This window comes from Loxodonta africana, chromosome 9 (genome assembly GCF_030014295.1).
Source record: "Loxodonta africana isolate mLoxAfr1 chromosome 9, mLoxAfr1.hap2, whole genome shotgun sequence".
Classification (NCBI taxonomy): Eukaryota; Metazoa; Chordata; class Mammalia; order Proboscidea; family Elephantidae; genus Loxodonta; species Loxodonta africana.
The window spans coordinates 102,744,166-102,763,045 of NC_087350.1; the positions used below are offsets into that span (position 1 = coordinate 102,744,166).

Genomic DNA, 18,880 nt, shown 5'->3' on the forward strand with positions numbered 1-18,880 from the left:
GCAAGGTTTTTTATATCACCCAAAGAGAGATTAGATAATTGTTACTTATTTGAGCATTCCCGTAGAAATCAAGTCCCTTCACGAGACAAACTGAATCAGTACCTCTGTGAGATAATTTCATGTTTACATTACTGTAGGTTATGTTGTTGTTAGAAACAGTCACACAGTGTAGGGTGCGGGCAAGAGCATTGCAGAGCTGAGTATGGGGCACATGCAAGCTACCTGTACTTTCATTATCTGTGACCCTTTTTTTTTTTTAAACTTTTTTTTATTATTTTGCCTATCATGGTACATCAGATACTATGCTTTTAAGCACGGCCCTGCCATTTTAAACGTCAGAGATTTAGCTAGTGCGGTTGCATGTCACGTACACTTGTGAGCCAAGCGATCCCTTTGATTCTTCATATAGAATATACAGAAATGTTCGAGGAATTAATTTTTAATTGGCTTCAGCAAACTTCTAGCTTTGTAGAACTGGGTCTGATGTGTGCAAGTTGGTAAAGTGGAGTAAACAGGACCCCAGTCAGGAGAAATTAACATGCTCCCCATCAGTATATATCTCTTAAATTCAGACCTTTTCGTTCCTTTCCTAGAGCAAGAAAACCTCCATGCTCTAGAAATTACTATGTGAAATTCCAGAGGCACCACTGGCTCTTCCTTTCCCAGCCATTGGAAAGATCCACTAGGAAAGAACCCTATTTGTTCCCCTCCCCCCCAAAATAGGCAGTGCGTTGAGTATACAGTGAATTCAGTCTTTTTTTCCTCAAAATTCGTGGACTCCCAGAGACAGGTAAGTCCACAGAGGCTTGTAATGCCTATAAATAGTCATCGATGCTTAGTCACTTGTTTGTTGCTAGAGGGTTCTATACTAGTGACTACATGCACCGATGGGGGAGACCCAGTCAAGAAGACCAAAAGTTCTTTTGTTGTAAAGATTAACTGTGTACATCACAGTCACTAAAACGATGTGTCCAAATTTTAACAGTGTTATTATTTAATCTTTGGGCAAAGTTACCATTTTAAATAAAAGTAATTAGAAAACAAAGATTAAAACACACACATACCGCACTTAAAAAAAAAAAAAAAACTAGTACAAGACTATCATAGGATAAATGATTAAAACCTAGTTCTGGAAACTTCTGGTGCTTATTCTTATAGTAACATTAATAGATGAGATTCAGGGGAGGATCAGACCCAAATGATCACAATTCATTTCAGCCTTTTAATGAATGGATTTATACTCATATATAAGTTGATCAGAAAGGGATCAGATCTCTTAAAATTAGAATATATTCAAAAAGAATACCTTGATTGTATAAAATGATGGCAACTTCCCATTTCTCCTAAGTAAAAGAAATATAGTGAGTAGTTTTTCTTTTCTATAAACAAATTAACTTACAACTCCATGTCTCCAGGCAACACTGATAATCAGAAACTGGTCATTGAATTGTTAAGTCAGTAAAAACAACACCGAGAGGCCAAGACAACCTCTTTCTCACAGTTGAAAAGGAACAGTGGCACAGACCCCATGCCCTCTCTGTATGGGCGACACTCTTCTCTGGCATCCATGCTCTTTGTTGGTTTCCGGAAGCCTGGAGATCTAGTAGGAAACACCAGCTACATACAGCTACCCTTGTATCAGCACTTTATACAGGAGTAATTAAAAGATGACTTGTGAGCATCTTCAGTGTTTTTTAAGAATTGGGCCAAAAAAATCCTAAATGGATCAAATTCTCTAGTCCTTCAAAAGAACATGGCAGAAACTAACATGTAGATTTTCTTAAAAAGTCACTTTGAAGTTAATATCTGGATTCCTCACTAATAGTTTTAAAGAAAACATTTTAAACTTTTATCAGAACTATAAATGTAAATGTATGGTCAAAATGTAGTTCTTCTGCTTATCCTGACCTGGAGCAATGGAATTTTAGTGCTGGGAAGAAATAAATACATTAGATACATTCCTTTCATAAAGGAAGGAAAATCCTTAGCACTAGGGAGCATTCTCCGTGAAAAATTCACTCTGTACCCAAAAGCGCTCGTACCAAAAAGTACTTGCAAGGTGAGGCCTTAGCAATTTTAGCATTCTGTTCACATTCACCGCATGTATTTACTACCTCATGGCAAAGTATTTAAAAAATGCCATCAACCCCTTCCTGGACCAGTAAATACAAATGGATGTCTTGTGCTTACTGAAAAATAAAGATATAAATTTTTTTTTTTAATAAAACATCTCTTTTAAGCTTCAGATCATTTTCACATTAAATAGAATACTGAGCTATTTTATGCTACATAATACAATAAAAATGGGCTCTTGGTTCATATTAGTAATGTTAGATTTCCTTATCTCTTTAAGTGAAAGTTTTCATCTCATATCATCAAGCATGTTGGCTTAAAACCCATTATTATAAAGCTTTCACTTTTTCCTGACAGACATTCAGTCTGCTTTTACATTCACAATCACAGACCGTCATTGATTATTCCATTATTAGACACCAAATTTCTGGTAAAAAGGTACAGCTAGGAAAGGCTCCTCTTATTTAGCCAATCCTCGGTATTTTCGGTACTTCTGTAGGACTATAAACAGAGCACGTAAGTGTGAGATGCCCACACCAAAGGATGGGATATGGTTTACTGGATAGATTCTTTTTGGGGAGGGTAAACTAGTTGATTGGAAGTCAACCACCATTTCTTTTCTGTCACTTGGTAGTATTCACTCAGGCAAAAGAGAGAAGAGAAATGGAGACACTTAAAAAAAAATTTTTTTTTTTTTTGGTTGCAAATCCCACTTCTCTGGGTTTCTTATACATGGACAGGGTGTTCATTCTGTAGTTCACAATTTTTATCTTTGTTTTTGTTCTTCCTTAATCAGCCTACACAGCCTCAGGCACATCTCAAGCCAATCGATATGTGGGACTAAGCCCAAGAGACCCATCCTTCCTACATCAGCAACAGGTGGGCAAGTTTCACCAGGTGTGATGGTGTAGCCATGCTTTCAGATCGGTGCTTTCCTCCACGCTGCCTCTCAGCTCTGGACTCAGAACGGGGTTCATGGGGCTTATGAGACAGAAATTGATCATTTCATTTTCCAAAATATTTTCTCATTTATTCTTTGTTTCTCACCTCCCTGAACAGGGTTTCTCAAATTGGCTCATGACAATTTCCATCTCTGTCGCTTCTATTGACTTAACATCCGTGAAACTGGAGTGTTTTAGCCAAAGAGTATTCCTCTCAGTCTTCTTGTCTATTGAGAACTTACTAGCTTTGTAGCTTTCAAAAACAAAAGTTGAAGACTGACTTAAAAGCCAATTAGAGTAGGAGCAATATGCATTTTGAGTTTTCGAGCTATTTCATATTTTCCAGATGTTTCACCGTTCATTTTGTGTTTTCGTCCAAGAAGATGAGTTAGGAAGCCACATCTCAGGCGACACATGATTCCTACTTTAATAGGTTTAAATTGGTTTACTGATTTCAGACGTAATAAAACACTTTTTTTGGGTTCTGCTTTCTTACATCATTTATGTTTCAAGTAGCATTTTAAATTTCACATCTCATTAATGTTGTAAATTTAATGCAAATGAAGTGTTTACCCAAACTGAAAATATACAGCCCAGATTAATGGTGGTTTATAAATAAATTAGCCACTGTCAAAAGCATGGACCATACCAATATAAAAATTCTATGATTCTAGCCTCAAGTGACAGAAATAATTCTAAACACTTAACAATTTAAAAATACTTTATGATGCATACATTTGGTGCTCTCAAGTTTTGATAGCAGTGCAGTTTGAAATTAACAGTATGCAAAATATGACAGGGAAGAACGGGCTATAATGAGAAAGAAAGAGCTGGCATTAACTAACTTGCTCTTCATTGATAAGTTGTAAACGCGTGAATATATCACTTTTTATATATGTAGTGAGCCTGTGCAGGTACTCAGGCTTGCGTCTGTAGTTCTAGGCTTGTCCACATAGCTCTGCTTATTGTGACCGCCTTAACTGTGCTTCACGGTAAAATTCTCAAGTCCTTCCAGTTGCAGGCCAAGGTGGCAGACTGTGTATATGAAAGGTCACCACATGCCGAGTTCAGAGAAAATCATAAAAATGATAGCTTATTCAAGATACTTGACATTCTGCCAGGTTTAAAAAAAGCAAGAGAAAACAAAACAAAAGAGTGAGAACTAACTAACATCTGTACACAGTTATGAAAATACCAAATAATAATTAGTGGTTTTGCCAGCCATTGGCTTTTCAACATAATTCTCTGGATTGTTGCTTTTTTTCACCTCTAAAATTGCTGTAATATGAAATGTGTTGTAATTACTATAATATGGTTCTATTTGACAAATGTATGTGTTCATTCTGTTTTTTTTTTTTAACTTATGCAGGGTTTATAGGTTTACTTGTTTTTTTAAAAAATCATTCCACATATTTTTAGAAATATTTTTGTCATGAGATTTGCATTATTCTTTATGACATAGCTTTGAGTTCCAGTTCATTTTTAGTTCATTAAAACGTGCTTCCATTATTTAAACCTTTACCCCAAACACATTTAGAATATTATGACCAATGCCATGTATTTTGAAGCCATCTTCCCCCCTCCCTTTGGAGCCTCGTATAATTATGATCACCAAACAACATTTAATTCATACAGAAATTCTTCTCCTTTCATATGTCAAAAGATAAATCAGGAAAACTAAGCTAGCATCGGACAAATACAAATCTTAATGTAGATAGAGCTTGGAGCAAATTTTAATTGAAAAAAAAACCTGAGTTCCAGAACTACAATTTTTTTTCATCAAAGACCACCGCTGGTTTCTTAAGTGGGCAATGTCAAGTGAAGACCACTGACAATGTAAATATATTTTGTTCAGTCAGTTGTGGTTGGAAGATATGATGTGTATTGACCCATGGCAGAAAAAAAAACTGTAAGCTTCGTTGCTAAGAAAGTAATGCTCAGTTCTAAATACCGTGCAAACAGATAATGTGGCCTCTATATAATGAAAGTCAGTGCTGCTTTTTGAATTGAAGGAGGCCAATATGCCAAATGCATAATGAACGACAGTTTTGAGACATGCAGAAAATAAATGTATGTGAATATCCTACCATACATGTATATTAAGAAACTAAGGCTCCAATCAAAAGCCTATGATTTTTCTTTTCAAATTTTAAAAGTATCGTAGAAATGAAATTTTATATTTACCACTCAGGGAAGTCAGAACAGAAATAGTTTAAACGACTTCAGTGGAGTAAATGTTATCCTTTCCTACAGCAGAAATGAGATTGATTTAGTGTGTCCTTTCATTACTTTACAAAGATTTAAAAGAGACCACTCTTCTAGCGGCAGGTTCTAAATGCATTTGGTTTAAAGCACTCAATGATGAATGAAAAGGAAAATCAAGGGGTACATGAAATAAAGGCAATCAATCATTTTATATTAGCTAGGAGAAATTCAAAATTAGAAAGGCAATGGTTTTAGTCTGAGTGAGGTCTTTTAAACATCCCCCATCACCTTTATAATACATGACCCCTTAAGAATAAATACTGTCACCAGGTGCATTCCTCACTTCGTTGGTGACTGCTTTATAAAGATTTATCCGTTTAGGTTATGAAAAGTATTGATGTGTGTTGTTAAGTGCTATTTTTCTCTAAAAAGGAACTTTAATATATAAAAAATATAGCCTACATAAATTAGAATTAACAATAAATTTTAAATTGTTGAATAATTTTGACTCTTATAAAAATCTTTTCACGAAATGACACACATGCAAAACTTTCAATATGATCATTTCTAACTCACAAGGATACTGGCATTCTCAAATTGAGATAGAAAATAATAAAATGAGCCCCGTGTGCCTCCTGTTAGAGTAATATATTCATATTGGCAAGTTGAATACTAAAAGTACATGCTTTTATACCCATCAACTTGGTACACATGCAGTTGCCGTTAGTAATTATACAACTTTGTGCTCCTTTTCATAATGGTTATTGCTGATTAGTACTGTTTGCTAACTGTCTTCAAATCCTAGCTTTTTCTGACACTGGAATTTCACCCATCATTGTAAATATGATATTTCATTTGGACCTTAAAAATTAAATCATATGATCATGGAGAATACTTTAAAAAGATGAATGTACACCAACTGATAATTTTCCATTAAAAATAATCCTTTTTTAATTAGTTATAATAATTGATCCATGCCCTCTAATCTGGACTTGACTTTAAAACTTTCCTTTGTCTTTTAACACAATCTTGAATGCTGTTCAGGGTCCAGAACTAGACTGTCTTTGGAATCATGGCTAAGTTGATGTGTTAACTTTTGGCATGGGGGAAATCTTAAAATCAGAACTCCAACTGGAGCTTCATTCTTCTTTAACTTTTCTATTGGAAGATGGTGTGGTGGCTTGAAGAATGTTTGGGTATTGCTTTGGCAAACTGAACTTTTTTAGTCTCTGCTGAGAAATGTCTTTTTATGGTTTGGAATGTTTCGGAACTGGGAAGGACCTCCACTCCAACTGACCTCATAGAAGTGTAGTAAAATCCGGTGTTTCCTTTCTCCTTAGACTTAATGAACGCACCCTGTACATTGAAGGAGCCCCATCGCCAAGCTTTGTCTCCTGGAGAAAATGCCAACTAGCTAGCAAAGTTTTGGGTGCTGCTTACAAAATACAGAAATTATTATATAATCCTCTCTAACAATTTTAGTATAAATGGAGAATGAGACAGCTTACTGAGCCCCTATTCCTTATTTAGTCAACCTCGTAATGAACTTGCCAATTCTAGGCTTTCTTTCTTTGCTATCACAGAGGATAATACAATATAACAAGATCTAGTTAATTTGATCATCACCATTATATTTGAGTTTAGGGCCATAATAAAAGTGTAAATCTTTACTATTATACATGAATGCAAACATTAAAAAACATTCTCGCAAGTTGGAAATAAAAGTTTGCAGCAAAAAACACCTTGTTAAGTAGAAATAAAAGGTTATGGTTCAAAGTAGCTATTGAAGTGCATATTAACTTTTGATAGAGATTCGAGATTTTAGACAGACTCAGTGGGAGGTCACTAAGTGAGATAACCAAGTCAGGTGAGCTGAGTTTATAAGATACAATTTTCATAATCTTAAAGTTATAATCTACTGACTATATATGCCACTTACTATTAGAGGTAACGAATGAGTGGCCTGATCAGTTCAGATCTTGCATTACTTATGACAATTGCATGGGTCTTACTGGTGCGTGAGCTTCAGCATGTTCCATTCCTTGCATGATATGTGCTGTAATTTCAATATCAATGACTGGGCTACCTTATATAGAAATTTTCTTAACTCTTTTCTTGATAGAATTTTAAAACTAAAGTTCGAAAGTACTTTTCATTACACTGAAAAATTCTGTTACCAAAAAATGGCCTTTTTAAGGAATTCCCTCTGTAGGAATTTTTTTTTTTTTTTTTAAAGTAAGATATTAGTTGAAATCCTTTTATAATATTTGTCCTGGCAAATAGCAAAGCCAAAGCTTGGTACATGAAAATCACTGGAAAGGTAGTCCTTTATTAGAGGCAAGCAATTGAAAGGACACAAGTGGACTATCAACAAAGCTTTTCAATAAGGTCAGGAAGCAGGCTATCAACAGGAGGGCTGTTCTTATTGTGTCCGTTATCATAATTGACAGCTTGACGTAAAACCATATCACATGACTTCTGGGTAGGTATGTAAATGGATAAGAGGTCATTTTTCACATATGCAAGCTGGGAAGGAAACACATTTAAAGGAAATTTCAGTCAAAATAATGGCTGTGCAAATGTTTAGCTTTTAGACTAGATCTTAAAAAAAAAAAAATGCCTTCCGTGATCTGTTTTTTTATCATTCATTCACTTATTCACTTATCTTTACTGGTTAGCAAAGGATAACATCAGATAAGCTATTTCAGTTAATGTAAAAATGAAATTATGTCTAATGGAAACTTACACTTCAGTCAACAAAAGCACAAGGGAAAATTGACCTTCCTTTCTGAAAATTTAACTTAAAATCATCTAAGTTAAATCAGGGAAGTAGAGAAAAGTCTGAAGGTTACCTCTGCAGATATTTTAGCCTTAAATATTCTTGGGCTGCAATTGAAGGATAAGGTAGGAAAAGAAAAATGACAGGCCAACTGGTTTAGTGAGTAAGAACCAGAGATTAGGAGTCAGGAGGTTTGGGTTTTAGTGCTGGCAAGAACCGAGCATGTTTAACCGTTGTCAGGTCCTTAAATTTTGCTCTCCTTTTCCCTTATCTTGAAAAGGAAAATGATGAGGTTGGATTTCATGATCTCCAAGTTCCCTGGAAACTTTGAATTTTACAAGTTAAAGTAGTCTCCTAGTAAAACTTTCATTTTCTAATATTATGGTTTATGGTCAGTAAGGAGTCCCTGAGTGGTGCACATGGTTAATGTATTTGGCTGCTAACCAAAAGGTTGGAGGTTCAAGTCAATCCAGAGGCACCTTGGAAGAAAAGCCTAGTGATCTATTCCTGAAAAAGGAGCCACTGAAAATCCTGTGGAGTACAATTCTACTCGCACAAAGAGGGTCTGCATGAGTCAGAATCGACTCCATGGCAGCTAATTTTCTTTTTTTTTGTGTTTATTTAGTTCATGGACTATGCGTACCAGTTTTACTTAATTTTGTGCTAATGTGCTAATTAAATATCAGGAAACATGGGTTTCAGAAATTGACATTGGAAGTAACTTTAAGGTAGTAGGACAATCTTAAACATTCTTTTTTTCTTATTTAAAGTCACACTTTTAATACATAATTTCATTCTGAGCATATTGCTGGTGTCGTAAGGTTACCTATCATTCATAAAGAGACCATTTTATTTGTTCCATGGCAGACAATTAATAATAGTAGTAAAATTCTATTAATCTAAGAGTTAAGAGGAAAGTATAAATATTGGAGTGCTAATGGTTCTAAGTCTCCTCCAACCCCACCTCTACCCCCTTCCCAAATCTATTTTCTTGAGGCAGTTCTGGAGCAATGAAAAAATCCAAGAGAACGTAAAACACACCTTTCAAGATGTCCCTCTGAGGGTTACTGCGTGCTTAAAAAAAGTGAAAAAGTAAATTTGCCTTGTTGATTACCCTGTTTACAGTTTAATGGTTTATTGGTACAACTGAGAGCTGTTGTCATCACGAGGCACTGTTAGTACATGAGTCTGTTTGCTGAGCCTAGCAAAGGAGGACATTTTGCTTACCTTCTGTCTTTTGTTCCCTAAGCTAATTGCTATGCATTTAACAAAAGTCCCTGTTAATAACAGTGGAGGGCCCTCATTTGAGCAAACGAGCTCGTACTCAGAAGACACAAACAGTATCGATTCTTTCTGGCTATTAGCTCCTTACATGACTATTTAAGAGTAGTGTAGGAAAGGAGAATGATCCAAATATGAGGTGTCTGGATTTTAGGTGTTTTCCCGTGCAGATTTCTGAGGGAAGCCAGACAGTTCCCATCTTTATTTTTTGGAAACAAGCTCATTTGAGTTGGGCCAGGAACAAGGTTCTCATTCCAGAGATATTATGGAACCCCACCCCAAGAACATCTGCAGTAGAAATTATTGTCATTAAAAAAAAAGTTGCTTCCAACTCATATTGACCCCGCATGACAGGGTAGAACTGCCCCATAGGGTTTTCTAGGTTGTAGTCTTTATAGGAGCAGATCACCAGGTCTTTCTCTCTTGGAGCTGCTGGGTAAGTTTGAGCTATCAACTTTTCGGTTAGCAGCCAAGCCCTTAACTGTTGAACCACCAGGGCACCTTCATTTTTACCTGTTTGGACTATTTCAACCTTTCCCCTTTATCCACAGCTTTTTGGAAGAGAATCTTACTCCCCTCACCTTTTGTTTGTTTTTCTAATTCCGTATGGACTTGTTTTAATGTCATTTCTGCCTTAATTTTCTAAACAGGATATAATTTCATATTGGTAGGGTCTTACCAATGAAAGAATTAACTTGGTTTATATGCCTGTGCAGTTGTGTAGGGGTATGTGTCTGATCAGGTCTATCAAAGAGTCAAGATGGTTACAAAAATAATAATTACTCACCACCTCCGTATACGAATGTCTTTAACAGACTGAATTTCTAAATGAATTCACAACTAGTGTTTTAAATGTGACTCCCATTGGGGAAAATAATTTCCTATTTTTTACAGGAAAATATTTGGTGGAAGTCATCACAGTGTTATTGAAGTTTTGAGCTTAGGAAATTTTTATGGAAATGAAAAACACATATTTGTGTATCACATTAAAATAAAGGTTTTAGATTGAATTAAAAAAAGAATTGACACTTGAATTATCTAATCCAGACTCTTACAGGACAGAAACGGAGGTTATAAGACAATTACCTATTATTGAATGTAAAATCCTTTTTTATTAGGAACGCTGAATGACACTAATATCATGAATATTTAACATTTCCCAAAAGAAGCGTAAATATACCTAATATTCACCTTTCATTATTAGAGCCTATTCAAATTATGCTGAGTCAGGACTGTCTTGGTCCAACAGGATCCCTAGGAATTGCTGTTCTTAGGAATTACTATCATAGAAACCTGGTGAACAGGTGGTTTCCATTTTAATTATTTGATTTTTTTTTTTCCATCCATACCATCACCCTTAAAATTTCACTTCATCAGAAGGTTTATTAATTTAAAGGTTTTTAAATGAAGAGAGAGACTTTTGTCAAGTAACCTGGCTAAAGTAAGTTACAGCATACAAGCCTGTATAAGCACATATGCCTCAGAAATTTTGTAAATGTTGATAAGGCTTGTTCATATTCTAAATAGATGATTAGGATTAAAATTATATTTTATATTTTCACTCATCAAAAGGAAATTAATTCAGTGCTAATTAGTACCCTCCCAATTTTTCTGACATCAAGTTATTGCTATGTATATTCAGTGATCATTTTGTACGTATTTAAGCATATTTTTCTGTTTGCTGGAAAATATTCCTATTGCATATATCTTTACTAGAAATGAAAATGAATAGTTGTAATTTAGGTTTACCCTCTTTGAGACTATTTTTACACAAGAAAAGTGGAAAAAAAATGTTGATCTTAAGTGTCCAGCATGTGGTCAAAGATAGTCCACTCAACATTTGGGGAGGGGAGAGGTGGTGGTGGTAAAAATAAACGAAAGTACACAACAGCAACATCAACAACAAAAAGCTAACCCGAGTTAACATGCTTCCTACCAAGCAGACATTGTGTTCCTGTAGTTGTCTGCGTATGAAGCGAATCAGCGAGGGATGTTTAGGTTCACCTGGCCTCGTGAAAGTATATTTTCTGCCTGAAAACTTCTAAAATCTAAACTGAGATTCCTGGGAACACTAACCTGAAGTTAATCATTAACAGAATTAGCAACGGTTAGGCCTAAGCATACGCCTCCGTTTTCGAGAATTATTCAGTTGATTCAAAACCAGCATTTTCATTGACAAGGGCAGAATCAATAAATGGTCCCTAAGGTCTTTTTTAAGGTCATCTTCATAGAAAATCAGGTTTCTTGAACTGTTTTTGCTGATTGTTGTCATAAATACTATTTTTTTCTTTTCATGTATTTTAAAAGAAACAACTGGTTCACTTTGCTGCTGTAAAAAAAAAAAAAAAAATTTTTTTTTTTTCCAATTGGCCCATCACATTGAATTTCTGGTTAGATGACCCATTTTGAGAACATTTTAAAAGTTTTACCCTGTTGCTTCTCCCACTCTAGACTTTCAGCAAATGTACTTTAAAATAATCAGTGTCATCTGTTTGATTTAAAACTCATCAGGGATGCATTTTATCCTTTATGCAAGTATTAGGATGCATTTTAAGAATAGTTTTCTTTACTATTTAATATATTTACTGATTTATGGCTTCTTTATGAGAAATATCCTGAGCTGCATCTCTGTCATCTGAGTCCCATATCTACCTATCTACCAATCCGTCTATATATATGAAATCATTTCTTTTTCAGTTCTTAAAGTATAAAAGTACTTTTACCAGAAATATCAGTATAATTAAAACACATATTTTAGAAAGTTTCTACATAGATCTGTAGAAAAATGAAGCACTGTCACTCTAAGACCCCAGAATCACTATCCCTTATGAAGAGTGTGCAGAAACAGAAATTCCAAAGTCTGAAAGGAAAAGCAAAGATTCTGCATCCCAAATAGCCGATTTTTAAAGATGTAACACTATAAAAAAAAAAAAAAAAGATTAAAGTAACTTATCCAAGTTGAAAGGCACTTTGGCTGCAGTCATCATCTTCTAGATAATCTCACTGAAAAGCAGCAAACAGTGCTCAATGAATTGCTGTGAATAAGTCATCTTTTCAATGAAAAATGCTACTCCAGGCAAGATGCAGTTAATTTACAGTATGGCTATCTAAAGGTTTAAAAACCATGATTTTCTAGCGTGTTTTTCCCCCCAAAGCCAGATAAGTTTACTTTCTTAAGCATAAAAATAAGCAATATATCTTTTCAATAAATCTGCTAGCACTGTAGGGCAGCTGTTAACCAAACAGAACTGGATAGGGTTACTGGAACATTCTCTGAAGGGCAGAGCTGAAGATTCGGAGATCTGGGAAGAATTTGTTTCAGCTTGTATTCAATGCATTCCTCACTGTATTCAGATGTAATAAAGTATTTTAAATGCCATTACTCTGAGTCAAAAATAAGAGTAGAAATCTTTACCAACTCTTTCTAAACAATGCCACTTTGAGTAAAACAGCATTAGTAAACATCTAAAAACTGTTCAATACCTTGAGAGTTGTAAACACCACTCAGGGAGGATGGTTGAAGGGTGGGGCATTTCTCCTCTAAACTGCATGTCTTCTGTGTTTTGCAAACTGCATGCTTAAAAGCTATTGATTATTTGACCTGAGTGCAGGTTATCTGGTATGTTGCATAGGAAAAAAGAAAGCGTTTTTATTTTCTTTCTAAAATATATCTCTCTATCGAACATTAACGTTTGCTTTTATTTCAGCTCAGTTTGTATTCTAATAATGGCTAATGGTTACGTTCTAAGCACTCGTTTCTCTTGTATGCTTTAATTAATAGAGAATCGTATTGCAGTAGCTTTTATTTTTCTAAAAAGGTTTGTAGGGATATTGCTTCTCAGAATAAGATTTGCTTTTTTTTTTTTTGTTATTTAAGTTGCCTCTTGGGGAAGTAAGGTTAATGCCATGTACAATACTAGTTTGCATGTGTTCATTTAAATACTAAAAACTGTAGTACTGCTCGATCCATATCTGACTGCTAGGTTTCAATTGACAGCTGAGGATTTGTGACTGGACCATGAATCAAAACGGCAGGCATTTATACCCCAGTACCAGTGAGGATACATTGGGAATTACTTGGCAAAGGTAACATTTTAATTATTTCCAACCCTACACTTACACCTAAAAATTACATGAGCTATAGTGTTTGTTTTTAACTAGCTTTACAGAAAATATATGTTAATAATTTAGTTGTGTGGGTTCTATTATCCCTCTTCTCCCACCCCACCCCCCTGTATTTCTGATTTAAATGCAACAGCAAGTTAATTCAGGACTATAGCATACGCTAATTGATGGTTGGGATTTCTAAGTGCTGACAAATGTTTTAAACAATTTATAGTATTATGTGTGTGGTTGTGGGGAGCGGGGGACGAATTTGACACTTAGGTTTTAGGACCTGAAGAATGAAATCACAGTTTTAAGGAAGATTTTCAGCTATCTGGGGATAAAGTGTTAGGTTTTAACATTGTGGAATCTTCTCATTTTAAGTCTTTCCTCTGCTGCTTGTTATAGACCACTTTATTCTTCCTTTATTCCCCTGTTGTGGGGAGGGGGGGAACTAGAAGACAAATTTCAATTTAATCAATTTTGTTGTTATTAGCAGCACCCATAAAGATTATTGGAACCATGAGCTAAAGTAGGAATTTGGCTTAAATACGATTTTAACTTCTCTTTCTGCATTGGTGTGGATCATTGGGAATGGAGGATTGACTTTATTTCATTGGCTAGGAAAATTATTCCAAAACTTCATCTTCAAAACCAATTTTGATATTGTCTCATGTATTGGTGTTAGAAAGGAAGTAGTTCTCTGTCAGCTTCTTATGTATTATTTTAATAAAGAACAAACTATTCAAATCAACAGATGAAATAATCAAAATCAATGGTATAATCATATATAACAATTTGCTGGAGAGAGTGAAGTAATCCCAGAAGAAATTCACCAAAAGTAGGACCAACACAATTTTCCAACTCTGCTGTGATTGTAATCCTCTCTTTTCTACAAAGTGCTTATGTTAAAGGTCCATAGTCAGCTTCCAGTTGTGAGTGGGCTATCCATTTTCATGCTGGCTGATAGAAACTGCTGAAGAGGAATGCTGCAAAGAATTAAGTTTTTTAAGTGTCTGCTTTCTTTTGGGTAAAAACTCAAAAAATGAGTAGGATTCTATTTTTACAACCTTAAATGAATTTTTATTAATTTACTACCTAAAATGAATACAATATGACTTTTCCTCTTTTTAAAGATTAACGTCTACCTTAAAAAAATTATAATTTTTACATATTTTGATTTGTTTGCAATAAGCTGGTAAGACTGCTGTCTTTGGAAAAAATAAAGTGTGTTACTATAAAAAAGCTGAGCTCAATGAAAGTGTCCTATTTAAATAGTCTTAATTAATAATATTCTTAATTAGCGGAAACCCTGGCGGCGTAGTGGTTAAGTGCTACGGCTGCTAACCAAAGGGTCAGCAGTTCGAATCCGCCAGGCGCTCCTTGGAAACTCTATGGGGCAGTTCTACTCTGTCTTAAAGGGTCGCTATGAGTTGGAATCGACTTGACGGCACTGGGTTTGGTTTGGTTTTTTATTCTTAATTAGCAGCCTTAAACTCAATCAGACCATCTTCTTTAGTCTTAATCAGTATTTACAAATTAATATAATTGGATCTGACGACACAGTGGATTTGATTTTATTAAATAATTTCATTATATTCCATTCTCTACCTATCACGCATCGAAATGACCCATCCCTGTGTACAGGCATTACTTTATTTACAAAATTGGAAATCAGATGAGGTGTGCTTCAGGTTTGTAGACGTGCCTGTAGCTGTGGGAACTTCCAAATCTGTGAATTAGTGATTAACATTTACTTGGTCTATAACGGGATATTCTCTCTGAAATATATTGAAAGCCAAAGAAAGATTTGCATTATGGGAGATTTAAAATACAGCTGCAGCTAGTTCCTATTAAATTTTGAGTAAAAAATGGATAGCCCCCAAACGGAAAAGGTGAGTGGATACTGAATCCCCATGGCACACACGTATCGGAGTGAATTACCAGGAGGACTAAACCCATCCTCTTGGGATTGCACTGTTCTTGTTATAAATCTCCTTGGTGAACAATTGGCCTGATAATCAGTTTTAGGAAGCCAGAAAAAAAAGTTAGAATTTATTTAGTTTTCTTTTTTCCCCTCCTCTCAAAAACAGTAATTTTGTCTCCTAATTAGTATATAATTGATATGTACAATGGCATCAGTGCTTCAAAAGTTCAAAAGAAGGTAGCTAGTGATTTGTTTCTTCCCTTTCTAGCCTAGTCCCGAAGGCACAGGATTGATAATCTCAACATCACGTTCAGTATTCACCCGCTATTTTTTGAATCTCTCTGGAGTGCCTAGTAGTGCCCCAATACCATGACTACAGAAGCTCTAGAGTTCTTAAAATCTAAGTGACATGTAGTTCAGAATAAATATGCTCAAATAAGATAGCCATTTGCTTTGCTTTGTTAATGTTTTCAAAAACTGACACAAGTTGAATCCATATTTGATATAACAAATAGGCCATGTTTCTGGCACAGTGACTTTATTCATAATTTATATTTTGTGCTGTGGCTTTTTTTTAACATGATGCTTTTTGGGTGTTTTTCAGAAAAGAAATCTTAAATGTCTGTAACACTGCTATTTTTAAGGCAAATGATAGATAATCTAAAATCTTCAGGTAATGCTATCGCTTTGGGATCACCTGAGTACATTGAAAATGTCTGAGAAATGTAGATCTGTTCAACCAGAGAGTTAAGTAATTCTCCCCTGCCAGAATGGAATAAGGAAAATATCACGGGTTACTTTGTGCCTGGAGACTTCGTAGTGGAGAAGGACAAAGCAAAGGAGGCTTTTTGGTGTTGTTTTCTTTTCTTTGGCTTTGAGTGTTTGCTGTTTGTTGCTATTACTTTCCTCACACTTGTCCACGGCCACCCCCTTTTCTGCCTAGAGGTGTTGCCATGCGAAATGTAGCTCCTTTCACGGGGCTGGAAATGGCAGTGCCCAGAAAGCCGTGCAAGTATATGTAATCAAAGCTGAAAGATTTCCTCCATCCTCCTCCCTCTTCCCCGCAACTTATAAACATTCCCTTAGGAACCAGAGCTGACTCCTTTGGAAAGCTTGCACAGACTTACTAGGTTGCAACCCTGCAGGTGTTTTGTTGTTTTGACCTTAGAATTTTGTGAGCCATCAGTGGACTGGTGTGTGTACATGTGCGCACACGCATGCACGCACACATATGAAGGAGTTGCTTGTACGTTGACGAATCTTCCTGTCTAAACGAAAGGTCTGGTACTGCAGTTAACTCAGAGTGAAATCCCATTGGTCAGAGGCTCACTTACTTCAGTCAGGAGAGGCTCAGCTCTTGGGAGGGGTAATAGGTGATGAATTGCTCATGCTAAGAGCTGTTGTGTTTGTGTTTTGTCGTCCTATGTGGTTGAATTACCATGTTGCATGTGTGAGTTATGTGGGTATAAACACATACAGCAGTTACTCCCTAACTGGCTTTCTTTCTTGAAACTATCGCCAGAACATAGCTCGTACTATCAAATATGAAAGAGTAATGTAATTGAATGAGAAAGAAAGGCTGAAGACCATCCAAGAATAATATAAACATCAGTTATTTTAAAACATTGGAGGGAGTGCTTTATGCAAAAGAGAAACTGAATTTTATTGTTTCATTTCTCCTTTTCCCTCTTCACCCCTTTCAAGAAAACGCAAAGCCACAAGTGAGTGGTTGTATGTGTCTGGTGGCTTATATAAACATAGAAGAAGCTTTCAGATGGCTAAAATAAACATGTGCGTGTTACTGAAGGATATGTTTACACAAACCATTTGCTCAGCCTCTGAAATAATGAATAAATGAAGATTTTACTGAAATAATTGGAAGGATTTTTGTGTTTCTGCTGATGCCATAATTGAATGGCACCAAAGAGACTTTTATCAGCTATTTTCCATGTTACATGTGTTAGCAGTTCCTTTCTATGAGTTGAATACTTCATTCTGTAGTTACTTTATGCATGTTTTTGTAAGAAATTGTCGTTTATTACTGCAATTCTAGAGAGTTGCTTGATTTCCCAAGAGAAATTTAGCAGCCAGTAAAGATGATTTGGATCTAGTTGGTTAGGAGGAAAACAGCAAAAGTGAAGGGGTAATAGCAGTCATTCATGCATGTAGTCTTATTTGCACAACACTGTCTTCAACCATTTTCCTTCGCTTTGTCCATAAATATTTGTTTTTGATTGGTCCCAAAAGACTTAAGAGTGAACACTGAAACAAAAATAATCTTCAATATTGAACCGTAAACCATATGTATGTATGTACATGTATGTATGTTATGTGTGTATGCACATACACATATATGTATATATCTACATATATATGGCCTGTGTTTGATATGGGCAGTATGGGTCATGTGCTTAGGTGGTGTTAAGAGTTAAGTTTTATTTCAACATTATACTTAGATTATTCCCGCAAATTCACTAGGTTAGCATTTTCTGCTTTCAGTTTGTTATCTTGACACATAACTCCAGTACAACAGCTGGGTTGTTCCTGGAGTTCCTGGGGGGAGCTTTATTCTCAGATTGCTGAATTTCCTTTTCAGCTGTCAACTCTAAAGTGTGTTCAAAATTTCAACTTTTTACACACCACTCTGGGCCCCTAGCACCACCCTGGGACTACGATGGAAATGCTGATAAGGTAGATGAATGGAATAATCTTTGGTTGAAGACAAAGAGTTACCAAAGCCAAAATTGAACATGACCATTGTTTGGTAATGGGGCGAAGATCTAGTGTTGCTTTTTGTATTTTTGTGTTCTGTTTAAAAAATTACTGCAGCCTGATCAAGACTATCTACACCTGTTAGGAAATCAAAGCTAAAAATTTTCCTGTTTGGAAGAATTATCTTCATGGGATTTTCTCTCTCTCTCTCTCTCTCTCACACACACACACACACACACACACACACACACACATACACACACACACACGGTATCTGGGATCTGGCTGTTGAAAAATATATTGGGATTGGCTGTAGTTTTGCCTAACTTTCTCCATTTATAAAGAAAGATGTGCACAACATGATGTTTCCTTTTTATCTAGGCAAACTCTTCAGAACACTTCCTAAGAAATTAATTGTATTCCAGCCAGACTAGCATGCTGCCATCCCACAGGAAATGGGTCAGCAATCCATTAAGATGCCATTAGATAATCTAATTTGGAACTTAATCTCTAAATTAACCATGCTCCATACTTGAAGCATACTTGAGAGAAAGAAAAAAAGTTTACGTTTGAATCGATAGGGGAGCCGAAGCGTGAAGAAGGCTGTTTGTTTTTTCTGTAGCTGTGGTCACGTCTCAGGCCGTCTGGTAACCAGGAGAAACCAGACATGATGTAATTCCAGATTGAACTTGAACTTCAGGGACTCAGGATAGGGGAACAATGGACCATAGGAATCAATAATGTCCATTTTCCACATGATTATGTTTGGAGCTTTAAGTTAACCTTTCTGGGGGAAGCAGCAGGGTCTGCAGTGTGACCAAAATGAGATGATCCAGAGACAAGATGTTCGGGGAAAGA

General features: G+C 35.7%; 1 protein-coding gene across 5 annotated transcripts in view; it reads left to right on the plus strand.

The window, feature by feature from the left end:
• Positions 1–18,880, plus strand: part of NFIB (nuclear factor I B) — a 258,003-nt gene that overhangs the window by 222,744 nt on the left and 16,379 nt on the right. For 2 of the 5 annotated variants that reach the window (XM_010587941.3, XM_010587942.3), the window contains exons 10-11: positions 2,870–2,952; positions 13,277–13,365. The exons of 1 other annotated variant lie outside the window; for it this stretch is intronic. In XM_010587941.3, the coding sequence (XP_010586243.1) occupies positions 2,870–2,952; positions 13,277–13,365 (172 nt within the window). The remainder of the gene's footprint in view (positions 1–2,869; positions 2,953–13,276; positions 13,366–18,880) is intronic. 2 more of the 5 variants (XM_010587944.2, XM_010587943.3) reach the window with 2 other exon arrangements.